At 44.1% G+C, this 26,573-nt stretch overlaps 1 protein-coding gene across 5 annotated transcripts in view; it reads left to right on the forward strand.

Moving 5' to 3' along the window:
- ABHD2 (abhydrolase domain containing 2, acylglycerol lipase) overlaps window positions 1–26,573 on the forward strand; it is a 107,544-nt gene that overhangs the window by 9,541 nt on the left and 71,430 nt on the right. The window contains exons 2-4 of one of the 5 annotated variants that reach the window (XM_082450941.1): window positions 1,255–1,329; window positions 14,825–14,923; window positions 17,453–17,652. In XM_082450941.1, the coding sequence (XP_082307067.1) occupies window positions 17,459–17,652 (194 nt within the window). In that variant the 5' untranslated portion in view covers window positions 1,255–1,329; window positions 14,825–14,923; window positions 17,453–17,458. Of the gene's footprint in view, window positions 1–1,254; window positions 1,330–12,663; window positions 12,802–14,507; window positions 14,668–14,824; window positions 14,924–17,452; window positions 17,653–26,573 lie in introns of those variants that run through there. The other 4 variants (XM_082450940.1, XM_082450942.1, XM_082450939.1 and 1 more) reach the window with 4 other exon arrangements.

Below are 26,573 nucleotides of genomic sequence, written 5' to 3' on the forward strand. Positions count from 1 at the left end.
AAATGAGGTAATGTCTAAGGACACACTTTGTAAACAGTAAATTACAGATTGGTTTCCATGTCAACACCAATGCACTTTGTGACATGTTTTTTTTTTTGTTTCTTTTCTTTTGGCTGTGTTGGGTCTTCGTCGCTGCGTGCGGGCTTTCTCTAATTGTGGCAAGCGGGGGCTACTCTTCGTTGCGGTGCGTGGGCTTCTCATTGCGGTGGCTTCTCTTGTTGCAGAGCACGGGTTCTAGGCGCGTGGGCTTAGTTGCTCCGTCACATGTGGGATCTTCCCAGACCAGGGCTCGAACCCATGTTCCCTGCATTGGCAGGCGGATTCTTAACCACTGCACCACCAGGGAAGCCATCGTGACATGTTTGAGGATTAACTGAGGTCATGTATTTAAATCACAAGCCTGTGATAAACTGTAGAGCTACACAAATAGGAATTTTATTTTCGTCTAGTTCTGCTCCTTCATTTTGAAAATATGGTGACCTGTTAGTTGGCATTAGCCACAGAGCACTTACTGGTTCCCAGGATGAGGGTCTTTGACCCCTAACCTGTAGTTCACAGACTTAATATTTTCTCTGGGGAGCTGATAGATAAGCTAATGGTCTGGAATGGATACAGGAACTTGTAGTACATCCGTGATCTACTCGTCACCTGCAGAAGATGGTTAAATTGGGGTTGGTGGTGATCGCTCATAGGCAAGTCCAGGACCTGGACTCACCGGGCTTGAAGACACAGACTTTGGTCTCTGCCCTAGGACCCTCTAGCCCTGTTGGATAAAGTGAGCCCCTTTTCTGCTATGTCTGGTGGACACACCATAGCCAAGTATTGTATTTGCATTTAAAATTTTCATTTTAATAATAGGACACTCTTTATCATCCCCATTTTAATGGGTAAGGAAACTGAGGTGCAAAGAGGTTAAGAAATTTGCACAAAGTCATACAACCAGTAAGTGGTAGAGTTGTGATTCAGGCCAGATCTATCTGTCCCCAAAGCCTGTCACCCTACTGTGAGTGGCCTTACTACCCCGCCATCCGTGTACACCCACAGGAAGCATCTCAATGAGATAGAAATCTTTGTAACAAGACTTGTTCTGACCTATTTACATAAACCTGTTTCAGATACCACAGATATTTAAGGAAGGATTTTTCCATTTTTCTTAGATATTAAAAAGGATCCCTATTTTTTAATTTCCACTAACCTCTCAATCTAGGTTAACCTTAGGATTAACTGTACTCAAATTTATATTTTCTGGATCAGATAAGCTCACATCAGTTGGAAAATGCCATAGACAACTTTGTTGCATTGCATGTTTTGGAGTGAAAAGCACAAATCGTGAGTCTTCTAATGGTATTTCAGTATTTATCTGAATGCCAACAGTCAATGGATAGTTTTCTGCCTACCTTCTCTTTGGGCATTTTTCCTTCCTTCTGCCATATAGAACAGCCTGTTTTTGCTTTGAATTCTCTTTCTTTCTTTATTGGTGAGCAGTTTCTGAAGTAGATTTATAACTCTTTGAAACTTTAGATAAACAGGGGAAAAGGTAAAAAGAAATATGGCATTGGACGTGAGCTTCTCTGAGTGATGAAAAGTGGAAAACTTTCACTTCGGTGGATAATTATTTGCCTGAACTTCAAAATGTTCTTTGAAATATCCAAAAGCTACTGACAGCCCAGGTCACACTGAGCTTCTTCTCTTGACCCACAGTAGTATGGCAGTTACTCATAATGGCCCCTACCTCTCAGCCTAATGTAATAATTTCCTCATGAGAAAATTCTGCTCAAGGGATCAGAATGGTGATGCGTTAGGCCTTTCCCACAGGCTCAGTCAATCAATAAATATTTACAGAGTGCCCACCTATGCTCCACACCCTAAATTTAAACTAGTATACAATTTTACACTGAGGATTGAATTAGCAGAGCGTAGACCGGAATCCCCAGCAGAGATCAAAGGGATATGAATCATCACTTTTATGTGGAAATGAGGCTTGCTGATTTTCTAGTTATGAAGGAGTATTTGCAAAATGTGAAGTGAGGAAACAGGATGATTTTTAGGGCCTGGAGGGGATGGCCCTCAAATGAAGACTCCTGTATATTTGAGCAGATTGTACGAAAACTACTTAGCTGTCATGGCGGCTTGGGGTGATGTTCACGTGGTGAATGCCAGTGTTTGTCCAACATCCCATGGGTCAGGTTACACACAGCCAAACAAAGCCTTCTCACACTTACCGAGGCACATCAGTCCCCCATTGGGCCAGCACAGTAGGCTCTACCAAGGTGCCACCTTCCCGGCTGATGTCTGGAATTCCCCCTGGAAGTAAAAACCCTGAAGCTTCTTCCACAGTGACTCACTCCCACTGCTCCCAAACCTGTCCCTCTCGCCCTGCCTGCCACTCTCCTGGCTGCCCTGCATCCTCAGGCCTTGGCTGGCCTGTGAGGCTAGCTTGAGGTCTGCACCCACCCCTCCTTTTTCTCTTCTTCTGTTCCATCCCTTCCCATGGTTCTCCAGCTATCTGAGCCCATCTCCTTCTTTCTGCCTCCTTTGTTTGAATTCCTCTAGTATTTATAGTTGGAACTTCAGGATTTCATTCTTAATTATACATGGATTTGCACTGTTTGCTAATTTTTTCCTGGATGCCATGTATTATACTTCTTTTGTAGTCCCCACAGAGCTTAGAATGAAGCTGGTGTCTTTGGTACCCGTGGGGAGCAGGGTGGAATGTCAGAAGCAGGATGTAGTTTTGCAAATATCTCCCCCAGTGGTATTGACACACTTTTTTGCGGGGGGAGGTCTATCCTCTTCTTTTACAAACGACTGCTTTATCCATGAGTGTGCTCCAACTTATACAGGTAAATCAATTTGGGGGAAATGGGATCACTTTCCCGACGATGGAGAAGTATTTCCTTCCTTTCCAAGGAAATCTTCCTTGATGGCTAGTTCCTTGCCTCCCAGGCAACATGATTGGCATCACATACGCGTGGGGAAACCCTGGCAGAGGAAGACCTCCTGTACAGTGAGCTCGTGGCTGAGTCTCTGCTCCATACGAGGCTCACCTGCCTTGAGCAGAGGTGGAGATGGACTCAGAGAAAATGCCTGCCTGATACAGGCAAAATTTAGGCAAAAACCAAAGGAGGAAGGCTGCTGGGAAACTAGGAGTAACGGTGGGGACTTGCCCTCAGGCTCTAAAGTAAGCTGAGAAAGCTCGCTTCCAAAGTGGGAGGACAGGGAGAAAGGCCCAGAACAGCAGTGGGATGTTTGCGCTGGATGGACCAGGAGACAAGAACTTTCAAGGGTGTGAACCTACTTCTGTCTCTTTACTTGGAAAAGCTATCTATTTAGTTAAGACCCCAAAATATATCAACCCAGAGGGCTGCCCTTTCCATCTCAGAGCCTTTGAATTTTTATTTTTCTAGATTTTCAGTGTCCTCAGTAGAAGGGTCTGATGAAGTCAAGCTCAAGACTGCCTGGGGACCGATTCCCATGTTCTTCATGTGTTGAAAATTGCCTAGCTGTTTCTTTAAAACTGACATTTTTATAATCTTGAAATATGTAATAAGGCAGTTTTCCTCTAAAAAGCTCAAAGCATTTTGCAAACCTCATCTTGAGCATATGGGTATTTTATAATTATAAAGCGTTTTTTTTTAACCTACAAAATTTCATCAGCTTCTTTCCCTCAATAGTCTGTAAGGTAACCTCCCCTCCCCCGTTTTATAGAAAAAAAGGAAACTTTCACAAAATTTAGGTAGTTCATCCAAGGTCACTTGGCACAACCTAAACTCAAACACAAGTCCTCTGACTCTAAAACCTTTGTCATTTGAACCTGATTAAAAAATGAACAGAGGCCCTGAATAGACATTTTTCCCAAAGAAGACCTACAGATGGCCAACAGGCACATGAAAAGACGCTCAACATTGCTTATCATCAGAGAAATGCAAATCACAATGACAATGAGCTACCACCTCACACCTGTCAGAATGGCTATGATCAAAAAGAGAACATATAACAAATGCTGGAGAAGGTGTGGAGAAAAGGGAGCCCTCGTGCACTGTTGGTGGGAATGTAAATTGGTACAGCCACTATGGAGAACAGTATGGAGGTTCCTCATTATTATAAAATTATGAATAGAACTACCATGTAATCCAGCAGTTCCATTCCTGGGTATATATCCGAGGAAAACAAAAACACTGATTAGAAAAGATAAATACACCCCTATGTTCATTGCAGCACTATTTACAACTGCCAAGATACGGAAGCAACCTAAGTGCCCACCCAGAGATGAATGGATAAAGAAGATGTAGTATATATATACTATATATAGTATGGAATATTACTCAGCCATAATAAAGAATGAAATCTTGCCATTTGCAACAGGATGGATGGACCCAGGGGGTATTGTGCTGAGTGAAATAAGTCAGACAAAGACAAATACTGTATGATTTCACTTATTTGTAGAATCTAAAAATACAAAACATAACAAAAATGAACAAACATAACAAAACAGAAACAGAGTTAGATACAGAGAACAAACATGTGGTTGCTAGAGGGTGGAAAAAATAGGTGAGGGAGATTAAATAAGAGTACAAACTTCCAGTTGCAAAATAAATGAGTCACCAGTATGAAATGTACAACGTGGGGAATATAGTCAATAACTATGTAATATCCTTGTATGGTGACATAGTGTAACTAGACTTATGGTGATCATTTTGAAAAGTATGGAAATATTGAATCACTGTGTTGTGTAACAGGAACTAACATAGTGTTGTAGGTCAATTTTACTTCAAAAACGAATGAACAAACAAACTTAGAAAAAGAGATCAGATTTGTAGTTACCAGAGGCAGGGGGTGGGAGGAGGGGAAATTGGATGAAGGTGGGCAAAAGGTACAAACTTCGTTATAGGATAAAAAAGTACTAGGGATGTAATGTACAACATGATAAATATAATGAACACTGCTGTCTGTTATTTATGAAAGTTGTTAAGAGAGTAAATCCTGAGTTCTCATCACAAGGAAAAAGATTTTTTTTTCTATTTTTTTAATTTTGTATCTATATGAGGTGATGGATGTTCACTAAACTTATGTGGTAATCATTTCATGATGTAAATCAAATCATTAGGCTGTACACCTTAAACTTATACAGTGCTGTATGTCAAATACATCTCAATAAAACTGGAAGAAAAAAATATAATCTTTGTCATTTGGTTATAGCACACAGGCCCTTAGGGTAAGTTTCAAAATCCCCAGAGAGGGCAAGTGATATGCCCAGAGCTACACAGCACAGCATACTCAGAGGGGAGAATAATTCCAGATACCATTGGAAGCAAGTGGTATGGAGACACAAATGGGATCCCCTCCCTCTTCTGACATCCAGAATCCAGCATGTCTGGGTCCTTCTGCTTGGGTTGTGACCTAGAAGTTGGGGACGAGGCTCTGTCTAGCTCTCAGAATCGGCAGGACTGATGGCAGAGGCTGGGTAGGGGCTCCCTGGACGCCCAGTAGTGGGGCTGGCTTGTTCGGCCCCAGAAAGGTGACTATCTCGCATTAATATCCTGTCCTTCATTTTTAGCCTAAGGGTGTGAGTGTGAATCAGTCCTTCATATGTATCTGTATTTAGCTGGTCGAGTTCGTCTTCTAGGACTTGGGCACTGGTCACGGTGGAATCCATGTGACCTTTAACCTTGCCGCTCCAAGCTAGCGGGAGATCCTGTTTCTAGTCACAGTGCCCGAGGTATATAAAACAGAAGTAAATAAGGCATGCCTCAAAATGCCATGCGCGCTGCATACCCTTGCCCCTAGAACCTTCTCTCAGTCTCGGAAGGACAGGAAGCCCAGAACCTTTCCTGCTTTCTACACCGAGCCCTGAGGGGAGCTACTGTTCTCACTACTGGCAAAATTCATCATCAGAGAGCCCAGAACTGAGAGAGGCCAGGGGTGGAGGAGCTCAGCCCTGCCCCTGGCCTTGCGAGTGGTCAGGAGCGTCTCTCCCTAGGGGAGGGGCGAGGGGCTTGACCTGTGGGTCGGGTCTCCTCACAGATCTACTTCTTGCTGCCTGTGCAGTGAAAGGCAAGTGTCGGGATTATAAAGGGCTGCCCTTGGTAGTGCTCCCATTACAGCTTCCAACGGCACTGTGCGCCGTTCTGGCTCTGGGGCCCTTGAGACACCCCAGAATGCTCAGGAATGGGGACTCCTGATTATTTTTATTTTCTCATTAACCGAAGGTAGCTGTTAAGTGCTTTGTGTTGCAGCTCTGGGTGAAACTTTCTTCTCTGTTTTAGTGAGTTCCATGGGGTCAATGATTTTTAGCCAAGGGCCGTGCCTCCCACCCCATCCCCAGTTTCCTCCTTCTGGAAGCTTGTTTGCTGGTGAGATTCCAGCACATGCCCCAGAAGTTTCTTCTGTGGAATAAATCTGGAGATGGTCTTCTCTTCAGCTGTATCTATCTCTTAAAAATTCCAGTAAACTGGGCACTTGGGTTTGTTGAGTTCGGGCAAACTGAGATTTTCTTTTGATATTACAGATTTTAATTGCAGTATATGGTTTTTTAAATTTATTTATTCATTTTTGGCTGCATTGGGTCTTTGTTGCTGCACGTGGGCTTTCTGTAGTTGCAGCAAGCGAGGGCTACTCTTTGCTGCGGTGCGCAGGCTTCTCATTGCACGGGCTCTAGGCATGCGGGCTTCAGTAGTTTTGGCTCGCAGGCTCAGTAGTTGTGGCTCGCGGGCTCTAGAGCGCAGGCTCAGTAGTTGTTGCGCACGAGCTTAGTTGCTCCGCGGCATGTGGGATCTTCCCGGACCAGGGCTCAAACCCATGTCCCCTGCATTGCCAGGCGGATTCTTAACCACTGCGCCACCAGGGAAGCCCTAATTGCAGTATATGTTTTTTAATACAATGTTAGAATTATCAAATCTCTCCATTAAAATGCCTGTACTATTAGAAAATTCTCTGATCTCCATAGAGGAAACACTTGGCTTAGGATTTTTGGTTTGTTCTCAGGTGTGCATTGAATGGTTTCTTGATGGTAGAGAAAGCAATTTTGCTTGTGATTTTACTAAGTGCTTTTACCCATTGTCCTCCACTTGAAAGTACTACTCTTTGAGCAAGACTATTTGCTAATGAGAGAGGCCAGCTCCCTTTCAGTAAATTAGTAAATGCGTGTAAAAGTGCCCAATTAAATGTGCATGCTTAACTGGTGACTCAGTCTCCAGCTATTTTTAGTTTAGTGACTTTGTTTTGTGAAAGTTGTGGGTTAGTAGCCATTCCTGATATTTAAACACGAGGTTCACATTTTCTCTCATAGGGTAACTTTCCTCTTACTAGAAACTTGTAGGACATTTTCTGAAATTTCAGCAGGATGAATGTGTGGCCTTATGACTTTGTAGAAGAATATGGTTAAATAAAACTATTATCACATGAGTGAGTTTGCACAAAAAGGCAATTTCAAGCTCTTAATTTTGAATGCAACTGAGAGTGAGGTTAACCTAAATATATTTAATTATCTGTAAATTCTCTTCTCTTTACCAAATTGTGTGTGACTTAGGACATTCCCTTCACCTCATAGGACCTGATTTGTAAGGGACGTGGGACTAGATCTTGCTTTCAGTCTCCCTGCCACCACCCACATCCCAGTGTCATAACCTGATCCCAGGCCCCCAGGGCTGCTCCCTGGTTTGATTTCCTGAAGGAAAGGGTCTGGGTACTTGATGCTTAATGTTCAAAAATTAATTAATCAATCAATCAGTGTCTCTTGGCATCTCTGGAAAACAGGGTTTTGGCCCTGTCGTTGCCAGGGCTCTCCATCATTTGGGGCTTGAGGTAGTGGCGGCGGTGAGAGGGGGAATTTCAAAACCCAGTTACCCTGAAGACTCAGCCAACAGGACCGTCCTTGGGAGAAGGACACACAGGACTGGTACAGCCGGGCTGTGCTGAGAGGCGGTGCTGTGAGCTGCTGGCGGAGGCGCTCACCCAGGGAATCGAAATCTCACTGTGAGGTCAGAGTGGGGCCCAAAGCAGCCCAGGTTATCAAGGGTACGCAGGTCTGGGTAGACTAGGACATACCTCGGAACCTTCTGACCGTGCCTCTGACTCTGTCCCAGCCCCGTGGCAGTGAGCACTTAACAAGTGCAGAGAAACAGCTCATAGGGGGTGGCCGGGCTTTGTCCTAGCAGTCAGCTCTGGGCTTGTTTCTCCCCTTCTGTGAAGTGACTTTTTTCTGTGTGTGCAATAGCCCTGATTTCTTTAGTTAAATGGCAGATAAAGGGGGGGAGAAACTGGCCCTTTTCCTCCCTGCTTTGTCCCCAAAGGTGTCATGTTGCCTACATTTCGGGTTGATTACTTCTATCTAAGTTGCCACCAAAAAGGCTGACAGATTGGGATGACGTGAGGTTTTTGTCTACTACACTACTCATAGGGCCTTCTTGAGGAAGGAAGCCTGCCTGAGGCTTACTATGCTGGCGCAGGGTTTTATTTCAGGGCATTGAAGAGGTTTGCTAGGAGAGCCGGGCCAGACACGAGTGGTTTTACCTGCAGGAAGGAGGTGCAGATGAAGGAACGGTCTCTCTGCGGGAAGGGAGGGGTCCCTTGGCGGGAGAGAGGGTGTGTGTATCGGAAGGAGGGGGTCCAGGCTGTGCACCGCCAGACCCCGTTCAGCATAGAAACGAGAACACACCTTGGAACTGTTAATGGACCTTGGTGATGAACACTCACTATCCAACAATTTATTAAGTCTAACACGGTTCCGCGTTAGAAGAATCAAGAGTGTGTCCTGGGATTAATTTTAAACTTGTTGGAGGAGGCCCAAGCAGGGGATCCACTAGTTATTTCATTGTTGATGAGGCCTCTGTGTCAGCTGGGAAAGAGTGTCTTTTGCGGTAATTTCTGTCAGATTAGCGTTTACTTAGGCAAAATGGAGGAGAGTTTAATGGTGGGGATGGGATGGCTAATGTTTGGGGGACACTTACTGTATGTCAAGGATTGTTTTAAAATACTTTCTGTGTATTAATACCTTCAGTTTGCAAAGGAGGCCCAGAGGAGGTAAGAAATTTGCCCAAAGACAAACACCGGAACTGGCGGGGCCAGGATTTGACACTGGGTTACCTCACTCCAGGGCCTGAACCTAAACATAATCCTCTCCAACCTGATTGGAATTGGAAGAGAGAAATCCTTTAGGAGTTTGGTTTGGTTTTCCTTGAGGAGTATTTGCCATGGGACCCACGTATGTATTGAAGTTTACTTGTCAGGTCCTTTGGGTGGCAAGGGAAAGAGGGCCCTCCCCTCCCAGCCCGTGATGTCTCCGTCTCTGGGCTCCCTCACTTTCCTATAACAGGAGAGGAAAGGATGGTCCTGACAGCTGAATCACAGAGGCAAAGAGGCCAAGCTAGTAAACATTTGTGCACAGAATACAATTTGCCTTGTGTTAACAAGTAGCCTGGGAGTATCGTGTTGTTAGCTGATTATTGGTATGTATTGGTTGGAGTTTGTCTGGATAAATTCCAAAAGAATGTGGCAGAGGGTCTCTTCAGCCTCTGAAGAACAGGGGTATGGAACAGATGAGTCACGAGAGGTCATTTGGGCTTATTCTGTAAGAGTTCTGGAGGCTAGACGTCTAAAATCAGGGGTCGGCAAGGTTCTGAGTGTCAGCCAGGTTCTTGAGGGCTCTGAGGGAAATCTGTTCCCTGCCTCTCTCCTAGCTTCTGGTGGTTGCTGGCAATCCTTGGTGTTCTTGGTTCAGAGATGCATCACCCCAGTCTCTACTGCCATCTTCATATGGTCTCTCCTCTGTGTTCCGTGTCCAAATTTCTCTTTTCTTACAAGGACACCAGTCATGGGGTTAAGGGCCACTCTAACCAGTATGACCCCATCTTAACTTGATTATATCTGCAAAGACCCTATATCCAAACAAGGTCACATTCACAGGTCCCTGGTGAACGTGGATTTTGGGGGAACAATATTCACCCCATTATACCAGGTAATGAGTCTTCTGTGTTTGAGGTCTCTGCTTGTTTTTTTCTTCACTGTAAGTTTTAGATTTTCAGTGAACATTAATATTCCTAGGCTGAGATCATCACTCACCCATGGAGGTGGAATGAATATGATGGAATTATTGGCATAAATGGCACAGCTGAAAATATAGAACTGTTTAACTTATTTGAAGGAAGAACAAAGGCCCTGAGCGTTGTTAGTTCTTATGAGTTTTACTGTTTAATGGTCCATGAAGTAGGCTGGAAAACAGGGCTATCTTCTGTTACAGAGCACAGAGAGCGTTTCCTGTGCTCTTTAGCCAAGGACTGCAATTCTATCCCTAGAATCTCAGAAATTTTGAGCTGAGAGAGACCTTTGGCATCATCGACTTCTAATCTAATCCTCTCATTTTACAAATGAGTTCTTTAGGGCCCAGAAAGGTTAAGGGACTTGTTCAAGGTCACCAGCTGAGAAGGGGCAGAGCAGGCACGAGGACCCAGGTCTCAGAACCCCCAGACTGGGCGTCTCTTGCTGAATCTGTGCCTCCATCTTAAAATAACGCCCTTAGTCATGGGGGAACAGCGAGAAGCCCAGGCCCTCGCACTGGCGGAGATGCCAGTGGAGCCTGTCTTAGAGACTGAGGGCAATACCGAAAGTTCCTTTACTGCTGGGCCTTTGACAGCACCTTGGATTTCTTCGTTTATGTCAAGAAGACAAATGAAATTTTAACTATCATTTACAGCACCTAAATCTCACTCATAAGAAGACTGCGGTGGGAGCAGGGAAGTGTGGGGCTTAGGGTGGAGGAAGTGCTGATCAGGTGCGTGTGAGGTGTGGGTGGGGAGATGTCTCCTTTCCATCTTCCGCATACCCAGCCCTAAGCTGCCTGAAGTGCACTTTAACTGGATTTCACCTGCCCAGAGAGGGAGAAGGGGCACACAAAATAGTGCAATAGAAGCTAAGTTTGTTATGTCTGGAACAAGTGCAGAATATTAATTTTTAGTGGCAGGTCAAACTTAGAAAGAAAGAAGACCCTAAAATAAAATGCAGCAAGTTAAGTTAAAATGAATATCAAGAGTTTTATTCTACAATTGCCAGTTAATTCCTTGTTTAATGTATATCGTGCACACGCACGCACACACACACGCACACACACCACAAAATCTCTCTCACACAGACTGCTCCATAAGTCCTTTCCCCACTTATTTTTTTCCTGGGCTACTTATTCTTGTCCCCAAGTTTCTAAAGTATATGTAGCCCTAACATAAACTTCTTTTCTCCCCAGTTAAAATGAGAATTCGACTTAACTGTGGTTCTACACAATGCTTAGTACAGTGCCAGGCACACAGTAGGTCATCAGGTCCTTAAGCCCACTGAAGTTCAAGGAAGGTGGCCCTAGCAACATGCGGTAGAACCGCCCTGCTCCTCAGGACTTCAGCTCAAGGTTCTGTATCTGGACCGTAATAATTAGAAACCTCTCATAGGATTGCCTTCACCAAATCGAATTCAATTTTAAACCCTTGGCATTTTTCAAGCGTTGAGGAAATTAATTCTCTACTGCATTTGCTATTAAAAAAAGTTGTAGGAGGACATTGCCTATCACATCACTCAAGGTCTCCTTATGTAAAGTCCCGCAGAATTCTTTTTTATAAATCTGTGCCAGAAGAACCCTGTTTTCTTTGAGTATCTGTCGTGCTCTCTGGAGGTAAGAAGAGTGTACTACGGATTAGCTCTGCATTTTGGAGAAACCATAGGTCTGACTAGGTTTCCCTTTTCCCCCTGGCAGTCAGAAAGCTCAGACACATTCTAGGCTTAGTCGTATGCTTAGTTGTATATCTTTTATATATATAAATTTATTTAATTTATTTATTTTCGGTTGCATTGGATCTTCATTGCTGCGCAGGCTTTCTCTAGTTGTGGCGAGCGGGGGCTACTCTTCCTTGCGGTGCGGTGGCTTCTCTTGTTGCGGAGCAGCGGCTCTAGGCGCGCAGGCTCAGTAGTTGTGGTGCACGAGCTTAGTTGCTCCACGGCATGTGGGGTCTTCCCGGACCAGGGCTCGAACCTGTGTCCCCTGCATTGGCAGGCAGATTCTTAACCATTGCACCACCAGGGAAGTCCCTAGTTGTATATTTTGACCTAGGTATTTTCCTTGTTCACAGAGTCTCTTAATTTCTTTTTAGATTTTGTTAGTTGCTATTTTAAAGCTTTTTTTTTGTAATAAAAAAAAATTTGTAGTCATTATGAATTTTGGAAAAGAAAAAGAAAAATTGCCTGTGCTCTAATAATAACCCGACCAGTGTAGCATCCATAAAGATTTGGGGAGATAGTACTTCCTCCTGTGTCATTAGAAATTACAGACTAAAAGAGTCTAGAAATAACAGTGGTTTAAACATGCAAGGGTTTATTCTCTTACATAAGAGAACTCCTGAGGTAGGCGGTCTGGGTCTGACATGGTGGCTCCATGGAATCATCAGGGACCCCAGGTCTCTGTCTTTCTCCTCTGCTGTCCTCTCCATGTGGCTCCTAGAGTGACCTCAAGGTCACTTCACAGCCCAAGATAGCTGTCGGAGTTGCAGCCCTGTCGTCTGCATTCCAAGGAGGCAGGGAGGGAAAAAGGCAGAAGAAGAGTTAACTCCCTTCCTTTTAAGGAGTCTCCCCGGAAAGCAGAGCAGCCCCGCCAGAAACTGGCCAGCACTTAGTCACGCGGACTCGCCTACCTGCCATGGAGCCTGGGATCTGTAGTTAGTTTTTTCTAGCTAGGCGCATTTTCCAGGTTTCTGTTCAAAGAAAGGAGGAGAGACTTCTTACCGGGAAGCAATCAGCAGTCAGCCACATTTCTGAATCTTTCTCTGTGTAAGTCTATTCAGCATTCTTTTTTTTATGTGTGGGGTATGTGGGGTCTTAGTTCCCCAACCAGGAATTGAACCCATGCCCCGTGCAGTGGAAGCACGGAATCTTAACCCCTGGACCACCAGGGAAGTCCCCTATTCAGCGTTCTCTTGAAGCTATCTCCAATAGTTTGTGGAAAAGAGTGAAGGTGTAAATAAACATCAGTGTAAATATCAATAAATAAAACATACTACCTCTTGTTATTTGCTACTCTGCCTTCCCATAATTGTTTTTTATTAATTTATCATTTATACATATACTGATAGTGTATGTTTTGAATATTCAATCAATGTAGACTTATCCAGGGCTAGTAAGGACCTTAGATTTCTGCAAGGGTTGCACATTCAGATGCCTTCAGGGACCATTCAGGTACCAGCAATGATTAAGTAGGCCAGAGGTCATTGTTGAGGACCATGATAGGGAGTGGTGGGAACGGTGGCAACCAGGAGGGAGCGTGGCCTGTCTAGAGGGGCAGCCCCGCCCAGCTCCATTCATTGCTGCCATGTGAGAATGCTGGATCAGTGTTCCCAAATCTTCGGATTTTTTTCTCAAGAGAAACCAGAGATCCAGATTTTTATCTGAAATCTCCTGGTGTTTATAACTTAGCAGCTAATAAATTCAGTTTTTTTAAATGCCAGTCAAATGCACTGCCATCCCATGGGTTGGCAGTTTAAGGTCTCTGATCTGGCACATCCCTTGTTTTTTAGTTGGCAGCCGAGCCCTGGAAAGGTCATGTAGCTTGTGTTGTGGCTGGAGACATTGCTCTTTAGTCCCCTCCCCAAAAAAGCCTGGTCCTCTGTGGCTAATTTGTCTCAGAATGTGAAGAAATAATAAAAATTTGAAGTTGAACAAGGCTACTCTGAAGGTTAATTGAATCTCCCCTTCAACTGGCTTTCATTTTCTTTTTAAATCATTTTGGTGTGATCGAATCAGAGAAAATTGGGCTTGAATACCAGCTCTACTATTTTATAGCCGCATGAACTTGAGCAAGCTTTTGGTGTCTCATTTGTGTTTTCAGGTACTATCCACTTTCTTTCTTGTTTCTCTCTTTCTTTACTTTTCCTGCTTTCACACAACGTAGTGGTTAAAAGCACGCTCTTTGGAGCCTGGTATGAATCTTGGTTTCTCTGCCTACTAGCTGTGTGACCTTGAGCAAGTTACTCAAGTTTTCTATGCCTCAGTTTCGTCATCTGTAAAATGGGGATAATAATAGTACCTACCTCAGAGGTACAGTTAATAGCGTTAGGATGGGTAAAGTATGAAGAGCAGAGCTTGGCACATAGATAGTGCTATATAAACACTGGCTGTCCCTCCCCCACCCCTTTCTCTCTTGTGTTTCCTCTGCTGCTTTCGAAGCCACAGATCTTTAGCCCAGTGGTCCTGACTCTGGTTCCCCATCTCACGGTGAGCACTTTTAGCTCCGGATGGCCCTGAGTAGCCAGCCTCCAGCCCCCAGTATGGACCAGATCTGGTAGGTGTTACGGCTCCCCACTCATTACTTTCAGTTCTGTTCTGTTTCTGGAACTGTGTTTTTGAACCCATCTGTGCCCTTTTACTTTTCTCAGCTCATATTTTTTTCTGTCGTTGCTGTATATTTGGGAGAGATGGAACAAGTCAACTGCCTGCTGTCTTGACCTAAACCTGACTAAGTTATTTCATTGGTCACACAGAGATGGTACCTGTCAGGTGTTTCTGAAGATTATGTTACAAGATAAAGGATAAAAGCAGTGTGAGTTTGCGTTAGCCAGAGTTTTGAACGCAACAGATAACTTGTCCTGGAAACCACAGAGAGCCCGTCAGTCTGTGGATTCACAGAGGCTTCACCAGCAGGTCTGTCCAAACAGCCAAGAGTGCGTCACATGTGTTAATTAAAGAAATTGTCTTTTTCCCTAAAGACTTTAAATGCAGAAAAACTTAGACTACGCTTATATTTCAATTAAATTGCTTCTTTCTCAGCCTTTAAAACATCACCATCCAATCTTTTCAGCTTTTAGGTTAAATCGAATGAGATCTGACCTGACCGGCCCAGCTGTACAGCTTTTCAAGAACAGTTCATATTCGCAGTAGAGAGGAACTGGTGACGTAGGTACGTATTGGCGAGACTCTTATTTTTGCTTCTTCTCCCCACCTTCCCTGACATTAGTAAGTAGTGAGTGGAAGTGGGGACAGAGGGACTTCTTGTACGTTTTTAATTCAATAAGTCTACTCTAGACCAGCCAGGAAACTGGTCAAGCCATCCAATGCATTCCTCTCCTCTCTTTGCAACCAAGGGGACAAGAAGGATGTCTGTTTCAGTTCCATATCACCAGCATCATGTCAGAGAAACTGGAATTCCTGCTAGGTTTTGGTTTTGGCCCTCCACTAACTACACTTAAAAATTCCTATTAAAATTAACACAACATTGTAAATCAACTATACTTCAATAAAATAATTTTTTTTTTAAATCCCTATTAACAAGCTGTGTCTTCTTGGTTGTTTGTTTCTCGTCGGTTTGACTGGCATAGGTGGCAGGGCTTTGGAGAGATGAGGGACAGGGGCCACAGGTGGAACCCCTGGAGCATCTTTGAGTGCGGTGCTGTGTACTTTTTAGGTCACAGGCCCCTTGAAGAATCTGATTAAATCTGCAGACCCTCTTCCCAGAAAACTTACAGACACACACACTTTCATGTATAATTTCAGGGAGTTCCTGGACCTTAGAATTCCATAGGGGACCTACAGACCCCAAGTTAAAAGAATCCTTGTTTTAAGGGTTTGGGGAACAGCCTTTGGGGAACATGGCCCTAGGAGTGAGGTGACATGTCCCCAGAAGTTAAGTTTTAAGGAAAGTGTCAGCTCATAAAAGGTCAAAGGTTGATGCAGCTGAAAAGTATATTCTGAGGTCCAGCCTTGATTCTAAATCATGCCAGATAAATTTTAAAAAATTATTTTCTTGCCCTGATGGTGAGTTAAGGAGCTGGGATCTTTTTTGGTTTTTAATTGGGGTATAGTTGATTTACAATGTTATGTTAGTTTCAGGTTTACAGCAAAGTGATTCAGTTATTCATATACATATATTCATTCTTTTTTAGATTCTTTTCTCATATAGGTTATCACAGAATACTGACTAGAGCTCCCTGTGCTGTACAGGAGGTCCTTGCTGGTTATCTGTGTTATATATAATGGTGTGTGTGTGTTCATCCTAAGCTTTTGATTTATTCTCCCCCCACCCCCGCACTTTTCCCCTTTGGTAACCATCATTTGTTCTCAATATCTGTAAGTCTGTTTCTGTTTTGTAAACAAGTTCATTTGTTTCTTTTTTTTAAATTAGACTCCACATATGAGTGATATCATATGATACTTGTGGGATCTTTGATTGCCTTTCCTCACTGAGTTGGAACCCCTGCCAGAGATCGTCTACAGTGTGTTTGGGTCCTGTATTTGCCAAAATCACCTCGATTTTAGAAAAGGCCTTCTGAGACCTCTCTGGCCTGACTGTAGGTCTCAAATGAGTTCCTTCGGTTATGCCCCAAACACGTTTTTGAGAGATTGTTTTGTCTTGCCTCTTCTGTCTGCACCGTTGGCCACCAGAGTTCTCATGCTGTTTTTAGCAGAGGCTACTTGAAACCATTCCAGGGGAAGCTGTTGCCATAGCTACCTTGGCTGCCAGAGTTACCGTTTTCTCCTTTTTGTTAGCTTGTGGTTTCCCTGATTTTTAAGGTAACAGCTGATGTTCTGTTTTCCTGCCTTGCAGCAAGGAAGAGGATGGAGTTTTGTTGCTGTTGATGTTTGGTTTTTTATGTTTGGAGTGGTGTGTGTGTGTGTGTTCTGTGTACAAAATAAAGCTACCTGAGAAGATGAAAAGCCAGATATGCATGTACGTTTTCCGTACTCCAGTTTTTAATTTTGGTCTAGCAGTTGAATTTGGTCCACTTTTAGCCCAATTTTGGACTAACGGCTATAGTCAGTTGCCTTCGGTGGGGAAAAATGTGGCCAAGTTCCATTTCACACTGCCTACAACTCCCAGGAGCAAGAACCACTGCGACCTGGGCTGAGCCTGAACTTGGCTCCAGCACCAGGGCTGCCTCCAAAGGAGCAGGTGGCTGAATCAGGCCCTTCCTGCTCTGAAAACAGAGGTGAGAGGCCAGCAGGCAGTACAGCCTCACCTGGTGGCAGCAGCAGTCCCATCTCACGTCTCTGTCCAAGGCTGTAAACACAGCACCTCACGTGCAGCTGGTGCTCCAGGTGCAGGTTAAGTCTGCAGAGAGATTCAATGTTGCCTGGTAACAGAAATCAAAACTCTCCTCCTGGCCCCCCTTGTACCTCTCCGACTGGACTCCTTTCTCCTGCTCTCAACAGGACGCTATTCTCAGCATTTTCCAATTCTCTCATCTTAGAAATAAACGTTCATTACATTAAAAAAAAACACCACCCAGCCCAGTTTATTAGTGCTCAGGACTGTTCGTGATCTGGGTTGTTGCCAGTCTGTTGGCACTTGTAAGGCACCGATGGGAATCGGCCAGGGTGGGTTCTGCGGGCACATCTGGATCGTGACAGGTGATCGCTGGCTTTGTCTCTGTGTGGTGGGCTCCTCCCCTCCCCACGTGCTTCTAAACCTGCCTGTACCCCTGCTCCCCAGATCAAGATGAATGCCATGCTGGAGACCCCCGAGCTCCCGGCCGTGTTTGACGGGGTGAAGCTGGCCGCAGTGGCTGCTGTGCTGTATGTGATTGTCCGGTGTTTGAACCTGAAGAGCCCCACGGCCCCGCCTGAACTCTACTTCCAGGACTCGGGGCTCTCGTGCTTCCTGCTCAAGTCCTGTCCTCTTCTGACCAAAGAGTGAGTAGACCTCAAACCCACCTGTACACCCGCCTGCTCATCTGTCTTTGCAGTGTTCAGAGAAGAACCTTCTCACAATGTGTCCTCAAGGCATCCATGTAAAATAGTGTCATTGGTGTTAAAGTAGCCACCGTCTCCATAGGAGCCTGGCGTTCGAATCCTGGCGGGTAGGAGACAGCCTCAGATCTTTGTTGCCTGGAAACATCCCTTCCTCCACGGTGTGGTGTCATCATCCATGACAAGGACTTTGCAGAAAACAGTTGTCATTTTAGGTAGATACAGAAAGCTTAGACAATATTCTAGCCCTTTATCAAATCCTCTGTTGCCAGTTCTAAGACAGAGAAATCATCCTGACCCAAAATAATTAATGAGCAAAAGAAGCACACGCTCATTCATTGGGTACTGGCCCTCTGCCTTATTGAAAAATATACTGAGCATTAACTAAGAGAATCCACTTAAAGAGAGGGTTTTCATTGCAAGTGAACCAGATTTCCCTGCAGAAGCCCCAGGTCTGTGTTTTGGGGGTGGCAGGGGTGAGCACTGCTTCTGATAGAGGAAACCGTAGTTGTAAAACAAAGGGTATCTGCATTTCACATCACACGTGCTGTTTTCAGGAGATGCGTTGTGAAATCTTCCCCTGTTGATGTCTTCTGAATAACTCCATCTTCCTGCAGCGCTTGGGACAAGCCTCTCACGTGAAGCAGTCCACACTCTCTGGGGTCTTAGTTCCTTCCTCCTTCCTCGTCATTGCTGCTTCACCTTGTTTGTGCCTCTTCAAGCTTAGTCCACTCTGCCAAGTGTGCCTTTTCAGATGGACGCTGCTCGGAGAGCTGTCTTATCCCAACCGTGTCCCCGGAGCACCTAACAAAGTTTGTAATACTCAATGGACAGTAGCAGAAGCTCTTCCCTCTATCCCGGTATAACCTCTCACCCCCTCTGTTGGGTGAATGATTCCCTTCTAAGAGCAGATGGGCAGCAGAGACACCTGAGAGTTTGCGCTCTGCTTTGTCCTCTTTGGTTGTCTAGTTCATTTTCATGTGCTGTTACCCACGGGTGAAGAACTGTGGGCTGCAGGTGTTTTGGGTGTTTGTGTACAGTTTGCTCGTAGTTGTAACAATAATGCCATGACTCCAAAAAGTTGCTATCAAGTCGAGAGAGACTTATAACTCCGTCATATTGCCTAACACCTGTGGACTGACATGTACCATATAAATGTCATCATAGTAAATTTGGACCCGCCCCTGCTGAAGGGACTTTACATTACAGTAGGCTCCACAACCATTATCAAGGACGTGCTGTTCTTAGCAAGCAGTGTTTGCATTGAAAACTCTCCTCTCTGAGGAGCGTACACAGAATCGGTATGTTTTCAAAATTGTCCAGCATTTTTCTTCCATACTTAATTTAGATAATTCACTCATCTGGCAAGGAACATTTGCACCCGATTTCAGATTGAGTGGGACCCAGTTAGACCCAGTTCCCAGGTCTTCTCTTTGTAGAGAGCTTTTGAAAACCAAGATATTAAAAGAGCTACAAGATTATAGGCAGATGAATACACATTTCCACCCAGCATTGGTTCCTAAGTAATTAGAGGAAGCCCTGGGAAGGTTGCTCCTGTCCAGGCTCTGGATAAACATCACGTAAGGTTTGATTCCACACTAATTGTTCAAAGTGTTTAAAAAAAAAAAAAAAGCTGATATTGGCAGGGGTTTTTCTTAACCTCTTTTCTTGTTTTCTTTGAAAAATACCCAGAGACATAAGTCCAATAGTTTCTCTTTGCTTTTTCCCCTTCCTGGCACTCTTTCTCAATGAGCCTATGGAACTGTCCTGGCGCTACGTGACCTCTATTGCGATTGCCCCCACCCTCCCTCCTGTGATGGAAGTGCATCCCTGGTCACAGTCTCCTTGGACCTCATGGCTCTGGCCACCCTCTCCCATCACCCCCTTCATTAATCAGTTGCCACGCTCCTTCCTGGTGAACACAAATCAAGGAGGGGTGGAGGTCAGCCTAGGTTAAAGGCAGAACTGATGCATGTTTAGGACTCAGCTATGGTTTGAAGGTGGCTGTGACAATTCCCCAGAAACTATGTACTTCCAAGACCTGTCCTGTTGAGCACAGGACCAGCCCTCTAGAGCACGTTGGAACATTACTTAAAACAGCTAAATGCCAAACACCCACATTCTCTGACTTGATCGTGACAAATGATTATTAAAGGGCAAAAGGATTCACTTTTCCCCTCCATCTTTTAACTAGGTTCTTATTTTTTATTTATACTCTTAATTTTGCGAAAAACTATATCCTGTGTTCACGTAGCATATCACCAAAATATTTTCCTGTTACTCTCTCATCCACATTACTGCATTTAAAATTTTGAGTATCTCTCATAGGCATTATGCCATTTAATCCTCTTAACAACTTTGAGGTTGGATTCATTTTTCCTCTCATTTTAAGGATGGGGAAATGAGGAGTAGCAGAGGCGGAGACTGGACCCAAGTCTGTGACCCCAGAGCTGGCTTCCTTCCTATCCACAGGGAGGGGGACAGAGACCTTTCTCAGGGTGCAGGTGAGAGAGAGGAAGCCGAGAGCAGTGAGGGGCCAGCCCACGACAAGAGTCTCTAGCAGGACTGGCCCCAGAGTGGCCTTCCGATTCCTGCATGACCCTCTTTCTATTTTAATTACTGTCGGAAGCCAGTGGCCTTGATGTTCTTTCTCTGTGTGGCGTGTTTGTAACAGCCTTCCATATATTTGAAGCTGAGGGCAGGAAACATATCTGTTATGGGTAAAAGTGCTTCTCCTGGGACTTTGAAGATTTTTTTTTCCCAGAGGAAGCCTGTCTGCAGCCTTCACAAACAATCATCTAGGCTAGAAATGTCAGTTAATTGATTTACAAGTTAATGGTGTTACTCAGTAACCCCGACTGAAAGTGGCCAGTTATTATGACTTATGTCCGGAATCAGGACATAGTCTCTTGCTGTTCTGGTGTAGAAAAAAAAGTCGGTGAAAGGTGAACATCGAAAACCTGTTAGGAGAATAGGGATTTTTTTTCCCTCCTTTCAGCACTGAAGTCAGTTTTTAAATCTGTTTTGAGATCACCTATCCAAAGATACATTAGAAGTGAACCTTTTAATGTCTGGACGAAAACTTTTCTAAGATGGGATGATATGTCTCTTGTTCACTTAGCAACAGATCAGTATTTACCTAGCAATTCCGTTTTTTTGTTCTCAAGAAGTGTTTGCTTTTAGTGAAACAAGCAAACTAAAAGCTCAAATCAGTATTATGAGAAAATGTAGATGATGATACAGATCTCCGTTTTTTCCCGAATAAAAAATTTAATGCATATTCATTTTTTTAAATGGAGAATAAAGTGAAACATACAAAAATCATCTGTAAGTCTCCTCCTCAGAGATTCATATCATTACTACTTTGGTCATCACCCCTGTGGGTTTTTTTCTGCTGCAGATACTTTCCCCCAACAAAGTCAGGGGCATATATAGCATTTGGTAACCTGCTTTAACACTTTGTGTTCCCTGGGAACTTCCCTGGCGGTCCAGTGATTAAGAGTCTGCACTTCCAATCCAGGGGGTGCAGGTTCGATCCCCTGCGGGGGAACTGACTGAGATCCCACATGCCTTGTGGCGCAGTCAAAAAATTAAAACAAAACAAAGCACTTGGTATACCGTGGACATTTATCCATGCTCCTACATATCTTCTAATATTTGATTTTTAACAGCGTCAGAATTCTGTCAACCATTCAGATTTCCTAATGGCCGTTGGCAGCAGTGGTGTAGAGAAAAAGGCTTGATTTGAAATGTAGATTAGGATACAAACTGAGGTCTTCTTCTAAACTAGCTGGAGAACCCTGGACCAAGTGACAGGCCCTCTGATCCTTGGTTTCCTTGTGTATAAAATGAAACAGTCTTACAAAGCTACTTCTCATCATGAAGCTATGATAGGAAAGTACTACCCAAGACAGCATCAATATTCTTTTTATTTATACATGCGGCAGACACCACGTAGACTTCTAAAACCCCAGCTTTTTGTTGGGGGTGAATGACTCAGTGACTAGAAGTCACAGAACCATGAAGAGGGGAACATTCTAGAGCTGTGCTTTACACATATCTCTAGTTTTAAGCCATGAAGAAAAGGTTGAGTGTTTCTGATAGTAATTCTTTAACTGTAATGCATGAAAAAAACAGGGCTGATTGACCCCATTATTCTGGCTGTGTATACTACCTCTTTTCCCATTCTAACTCACATTGAACCATCCCAGCATGGCTTGGGAAATGGGTTGTGCTATGGACTGAATTGTGTCCCTCCCCAAATTCATATGTTGAGTCCCTAACTCCTGATGTGATGATATTTGGAGATGGGACCTCTGAGAGATAATATGGGTTAAATGAGGTCATATGGGTGAGGCCTTCATGATAGGATTAGTGCCCTTGTAAGAAAAGGAAGAGATACCAGTGCTCTGTCTCTACCATATAAGGACACAGCAAGAAGGTGGCCTTCTACAAGCCAGGAAAAGAGCTCTCACCAGGAATCAGATTGGCTTACACCTTGATCTTGGACTTCCAGCCTCTAAAATTGTGAGAAATAATTTCTGCTACTTAAGCCAGAAAAAAAATTAAAATTAAAATAATAAAATAATAAAATGAAACAGGTAGCTTTCCTGCAGTACCCTTTCAGCACTAACATCCTCTGGGTCTAGGACCACTGCATTGTCACCAAGCACCGGAAGAGTTTCCTGCGGGAAGGACCCTGGGGTTGGAGAGCCCTGGCTACAAGGTAAGGGCAAGAACCCAAAGAGAAGGATTTTCTTGTGTATCTGCCCTCTCCTAACTATTCCCGCTCCCCTTGCTCTAAGACAAGGAGACACTGGATCCCATGGGCTTTTGTTTTTTTTAAGGACTTTTTTGAGCTATCATTTACATATATTAAAATACACAAACCTTAAGTATACAGCGCGGGGCCTTTTGCATATATATTCACCTGTGTAACTGCCACTCCCTTGTGCTTTACAGGAGTGTCCCGAGTCACCTCCCTGCCTCTGCCCCACTCTGTCACAATACCACTTGAATTGGGTTCTTCAAGCAGGCCAGCACCCAGGGTGCTACAGTGTGACCCCAGCCTACCTGACTTGCCTTACCACTCATGGCATTCTCCCATTGCCCGTTAAGTGCCTGCCCCTTAGGTTTTCATCCCTCGCTCCCCCAGATCCCTTCTTTCTCTCTCCACCAAGATAACTCCTTACCCTGTAAGAAAAACTTTAAATAACTTCAATTCTGAGAAACTTTGCCTGACCTCCTCCAACTCCTCTTCAGCCAGAATGAGACCCTCTTCCATCTTCCTACCCATGTTTCCCCAGCATGTAGCTTCTGTGTCCATTTAGCACATTTCATCTTGTTCTTTAGGGATCTGTGTCTGTCTCTTTTCTTCATCAGTGGAGTATATGTACCCCTAAATCAAGAGCCATACTCTTGACCAGACAGAACAGAATTCCTAGCAATGCCAAATCTTTAAGTATAATGCCGTTCTGTCTCTCGTTTTCCATAGACAGGTGTAGATGAGGGATGTTCCCATTTTGGTGACTGCCACGTGCTCAGGCGAAAGAAACCACACTGTTTCCAGCTTATGCAATCAGTGCTGCTCAGGGGTGCTCCAGGGAATCAGGTGTACCTTCGGCTCTGATCAAGTTTTGTTTATTAGGAAGTCACCATGCTGTCTCTGAAAGAAGATAGATTGGTTGTTTGGTCTTAAATTAAGTCAGGGCAACCCCAGGTCTATGCAGAAAGGCAGTTGGCAGCCTCTGCCCTTCCCTTGTATTTTCCATCACCAGGTCCTGGTTAGAAAACGAAGGCAGGAAGCAGGTGCCCCATCTCTGGAAGCCTGCTATTAAAATGTATATATTCCCTGTGGGAAGCCAGGCTTCTGCTTTTTCATTCATTAGCAGGCCTGTCAGTATGGGTCGTGGTATAGCTGAAGATGAAGGCATTTAGGAGGAATGTGATGGAGCACTTAGCTAATAGACAAGCCTGAAAGCGGATAGCTGAGGTGTTTTTATTGGATGCAAGAGACATCTGTGAGTCCCTACAGGGTCTGGAGAAGGGAAGCAGTGTGATCAAAACCTCAGCCACATGTTTGTGGGTCCTTTCTTCCCCAGAGACAAAAAGGTAATGGGTTTCTTCTGCAACCAGCTGCCACCTGTATTAATAAGAACTGGATGTTATTATTCTCTGTGAGTTTGAGAGATACCTGAAACTTGAAGAAGAGGGTCACACCCATTCCAACACCAAGTCAAAAATAGTAGTTGACTCACCTATGCCATGGTGCCCTTTCTGAGCATTTCCTCTTTGAAGCTGCTTCAGACACTCATAAGAGAATGGCAGAAACCCCATGACCTTTCCATGGATCGTAATGGGTTCATCTTCTGTGGTTTTTTTCTGTTTCTCTCCTCACTCACCAAGAGTACACACTCCAAACAAGAATCCTATTGAAATGTTGTTCTCATCATAATTAGTCCATATTTTTAGTTTCCTGCCAGTGGTCCTCCGTTAGTCTTGGTTAATGAACATTTGAAGATCTACTTCTCTGAGACTCCATTGTTGGGAGGTATTTTTAAAAGGTCATTTTTAAAAACTTTTTCATTGTGAACAAAATTTTTAGGGATTTTTCCCTGGCAGTCCAGTGGTTAAGACTCCAAGCTTCCACTGCAGGGAGTGTGGGTTCGACCCCTGGTTGGGGAACTAAGATCCTGCATGCCACACGACACAACCAAAAAACAAAAACAAAAACAAAAAATGTTATTGGTTTCTGCACAACTGTGCTTCCTAATTATTTCTTCTCTCAAGCAATACCAATTCCCTCTCTGTTGCAGTCGTACACATTCCCCTCCTAACAGTAATATTCATTTTTCTTATATGTACCCCAAATAAAAGCCTGGTTCTATATATAAAAATACTATATATATATATATGCAAGATACACTATTTTTGTCCTCATGTACCAAGGACATATTAAATAATTAGAAGCACTCAACAGAAAAGCACTAATTCAGATCTCTCTGATACTGCGGTATATGGAATTATTTTCCAAATCTAAAGGGCAAAGGACTCCGTATATAAACTCCTACTCCCCTTCCCATTTCCTTCCTTGCCTCCTTTTTATTTTACTGTCTATTTGCAGTGGCAGCATCACAGGGGAAGCTAGGGCAAGGGTCTTGGATATAGACAATTGGTGTTTTCTCAGTCTTAAATAAAACACCATGCAAAAGCAGCTTCACATGTCCCCTTCCAGTCAGATTGTCACCCCTAGGCCCCTCCTGGGTAGAAATTCTGGAGCCAGCACTGCTTATTTATAGTGAGTTAAAGTTGAAAAGAATTTGATTATCTTGGGCTTAAATTCTTAATTCCCTCTTGTTCCCAGAGACATTCCAAATCAGATTTAGATCCTTTCCTCCTTGGCTGAACACTAAAGCTTTGTCCTTTTTATAGGATAATCTCCTAATTGCCAAGAGTCTTAATTCTCTTGACCTGATTTTACCCATTTTAAGAACTGTGTAAATATTTCCTTAGATGCTTGTGGTAAACCATTAACAATTGATAAGTGGATCTGTAGTGCTCTGGTGGGCTTATTATGTAGGCACCAGACCTTCAAGCACATTTTTGGGAAACTTACATTACAAGAGAGTTCTTGAAGGATGAAAGACTCAAAATCATCTCTGTTGAGACTGATTATTGATGGTTAGCTTCAGTGAGGACACGTTCTCAGGTGACTTCATCTTAAAATTGCTTGTTTCTGATGACATGGCCCAAACCAAAGCGGTCAAGGTGAGAAAGTTGAGTTGTTAAACCTTGGCTACTGTCCTCTGTTACTAGACTGACCAAACGTCCCGGTTTTCCCAGGACTGATAGGTTTCCCAGAATATGGAACTTTCGATGCTAAAACCAGGGAAGTACCAGACAAACGGGGATGCGTTGGCCACCCTCTGTTACTGTCTTCTGCCATCAGATGGTGAGGTTTTTATAAGGGGGTATGCATTAGGGGTAGGTGTTCAGTTCGCCAGTGGTCAGGTTTAATTTAACTCTTGGATGTTGCCCACCTGTACTGTCTCTGCCCTAGCAGGTCACTTATCCAAGAGGCCAGGAGGAAAGTGCTACCATCTTTGAGGCCTCTTGTATTGAATTAAGATGAGCAAGCTGAGCCTGTGGAGAAATTCATCCACTTTCTCTAACCTTGGTACAGGTTGTAGCTTCTTGTTAGAGACTCTGTGCCTTCATGCAGGAATTGCTGAAAGATCTAAAAGCTTCCAAATCCAGAATATTCAAGACTTCTTTGATTTAGTTCAGATGGAAGGCAGCACATCTCCCACGTGCCATGCACTCCTTAAAGAAGTCAATTTCAGTTTCCAAAAACGTATGACCAACCTATTCCCCTGTTCATCATGCCTGAGTTTCTTCTTCAGGGCTCTACCATGCCTTCAAAAAGGCAAAAGAAGCATGTGCTACAGCTGATTCCATCACAACAGTGTCAAACCCAGCACATATGGATGGGCAAGTGGGCCTCTGCTCCGTGCAAGGCCGGTCCCATTGCCAAGTCACCCTCTCTTTCAGTCTTTCCCAGACTAGGCTCGATGTCAAACTAATCCTTTTGTCTGCCTGCTCCACGGCACGGCTCCCTTCACTATGACAGTACGCTCGATACTACAAAGCAGTATATGCTTTACTAGTAACGTATAATTAAGACAACAACTTGACTTTGAAAGTGTGTTCTAGAGGGTTAATAAATATGATTTCTAAACTCTAACTGCCCCTGTTGCCATCCAGCGGTGTAGAGGGTTAAGAGCTGACTACAGTTTTACTTCATCTTTGTCTGAAGCAGCGGTGTGTAAAGCGACCAGTTTTGGAAGCCCCCAGTTCTCTGCAGC

This window comes from Balaenoptera physalus (genome assembly GCF_965194825.1).
Source record: "Balaenoptera physalus genome assembly, chromosome: 2".
In the NCBI taxonomy this organism is placed as follows: Eukaryota; Metazoa; Chordata; class Mammalia; order Artiodactyla; family Balaenopteridae; genus Balaenoptera; species Balaenoptera physalus.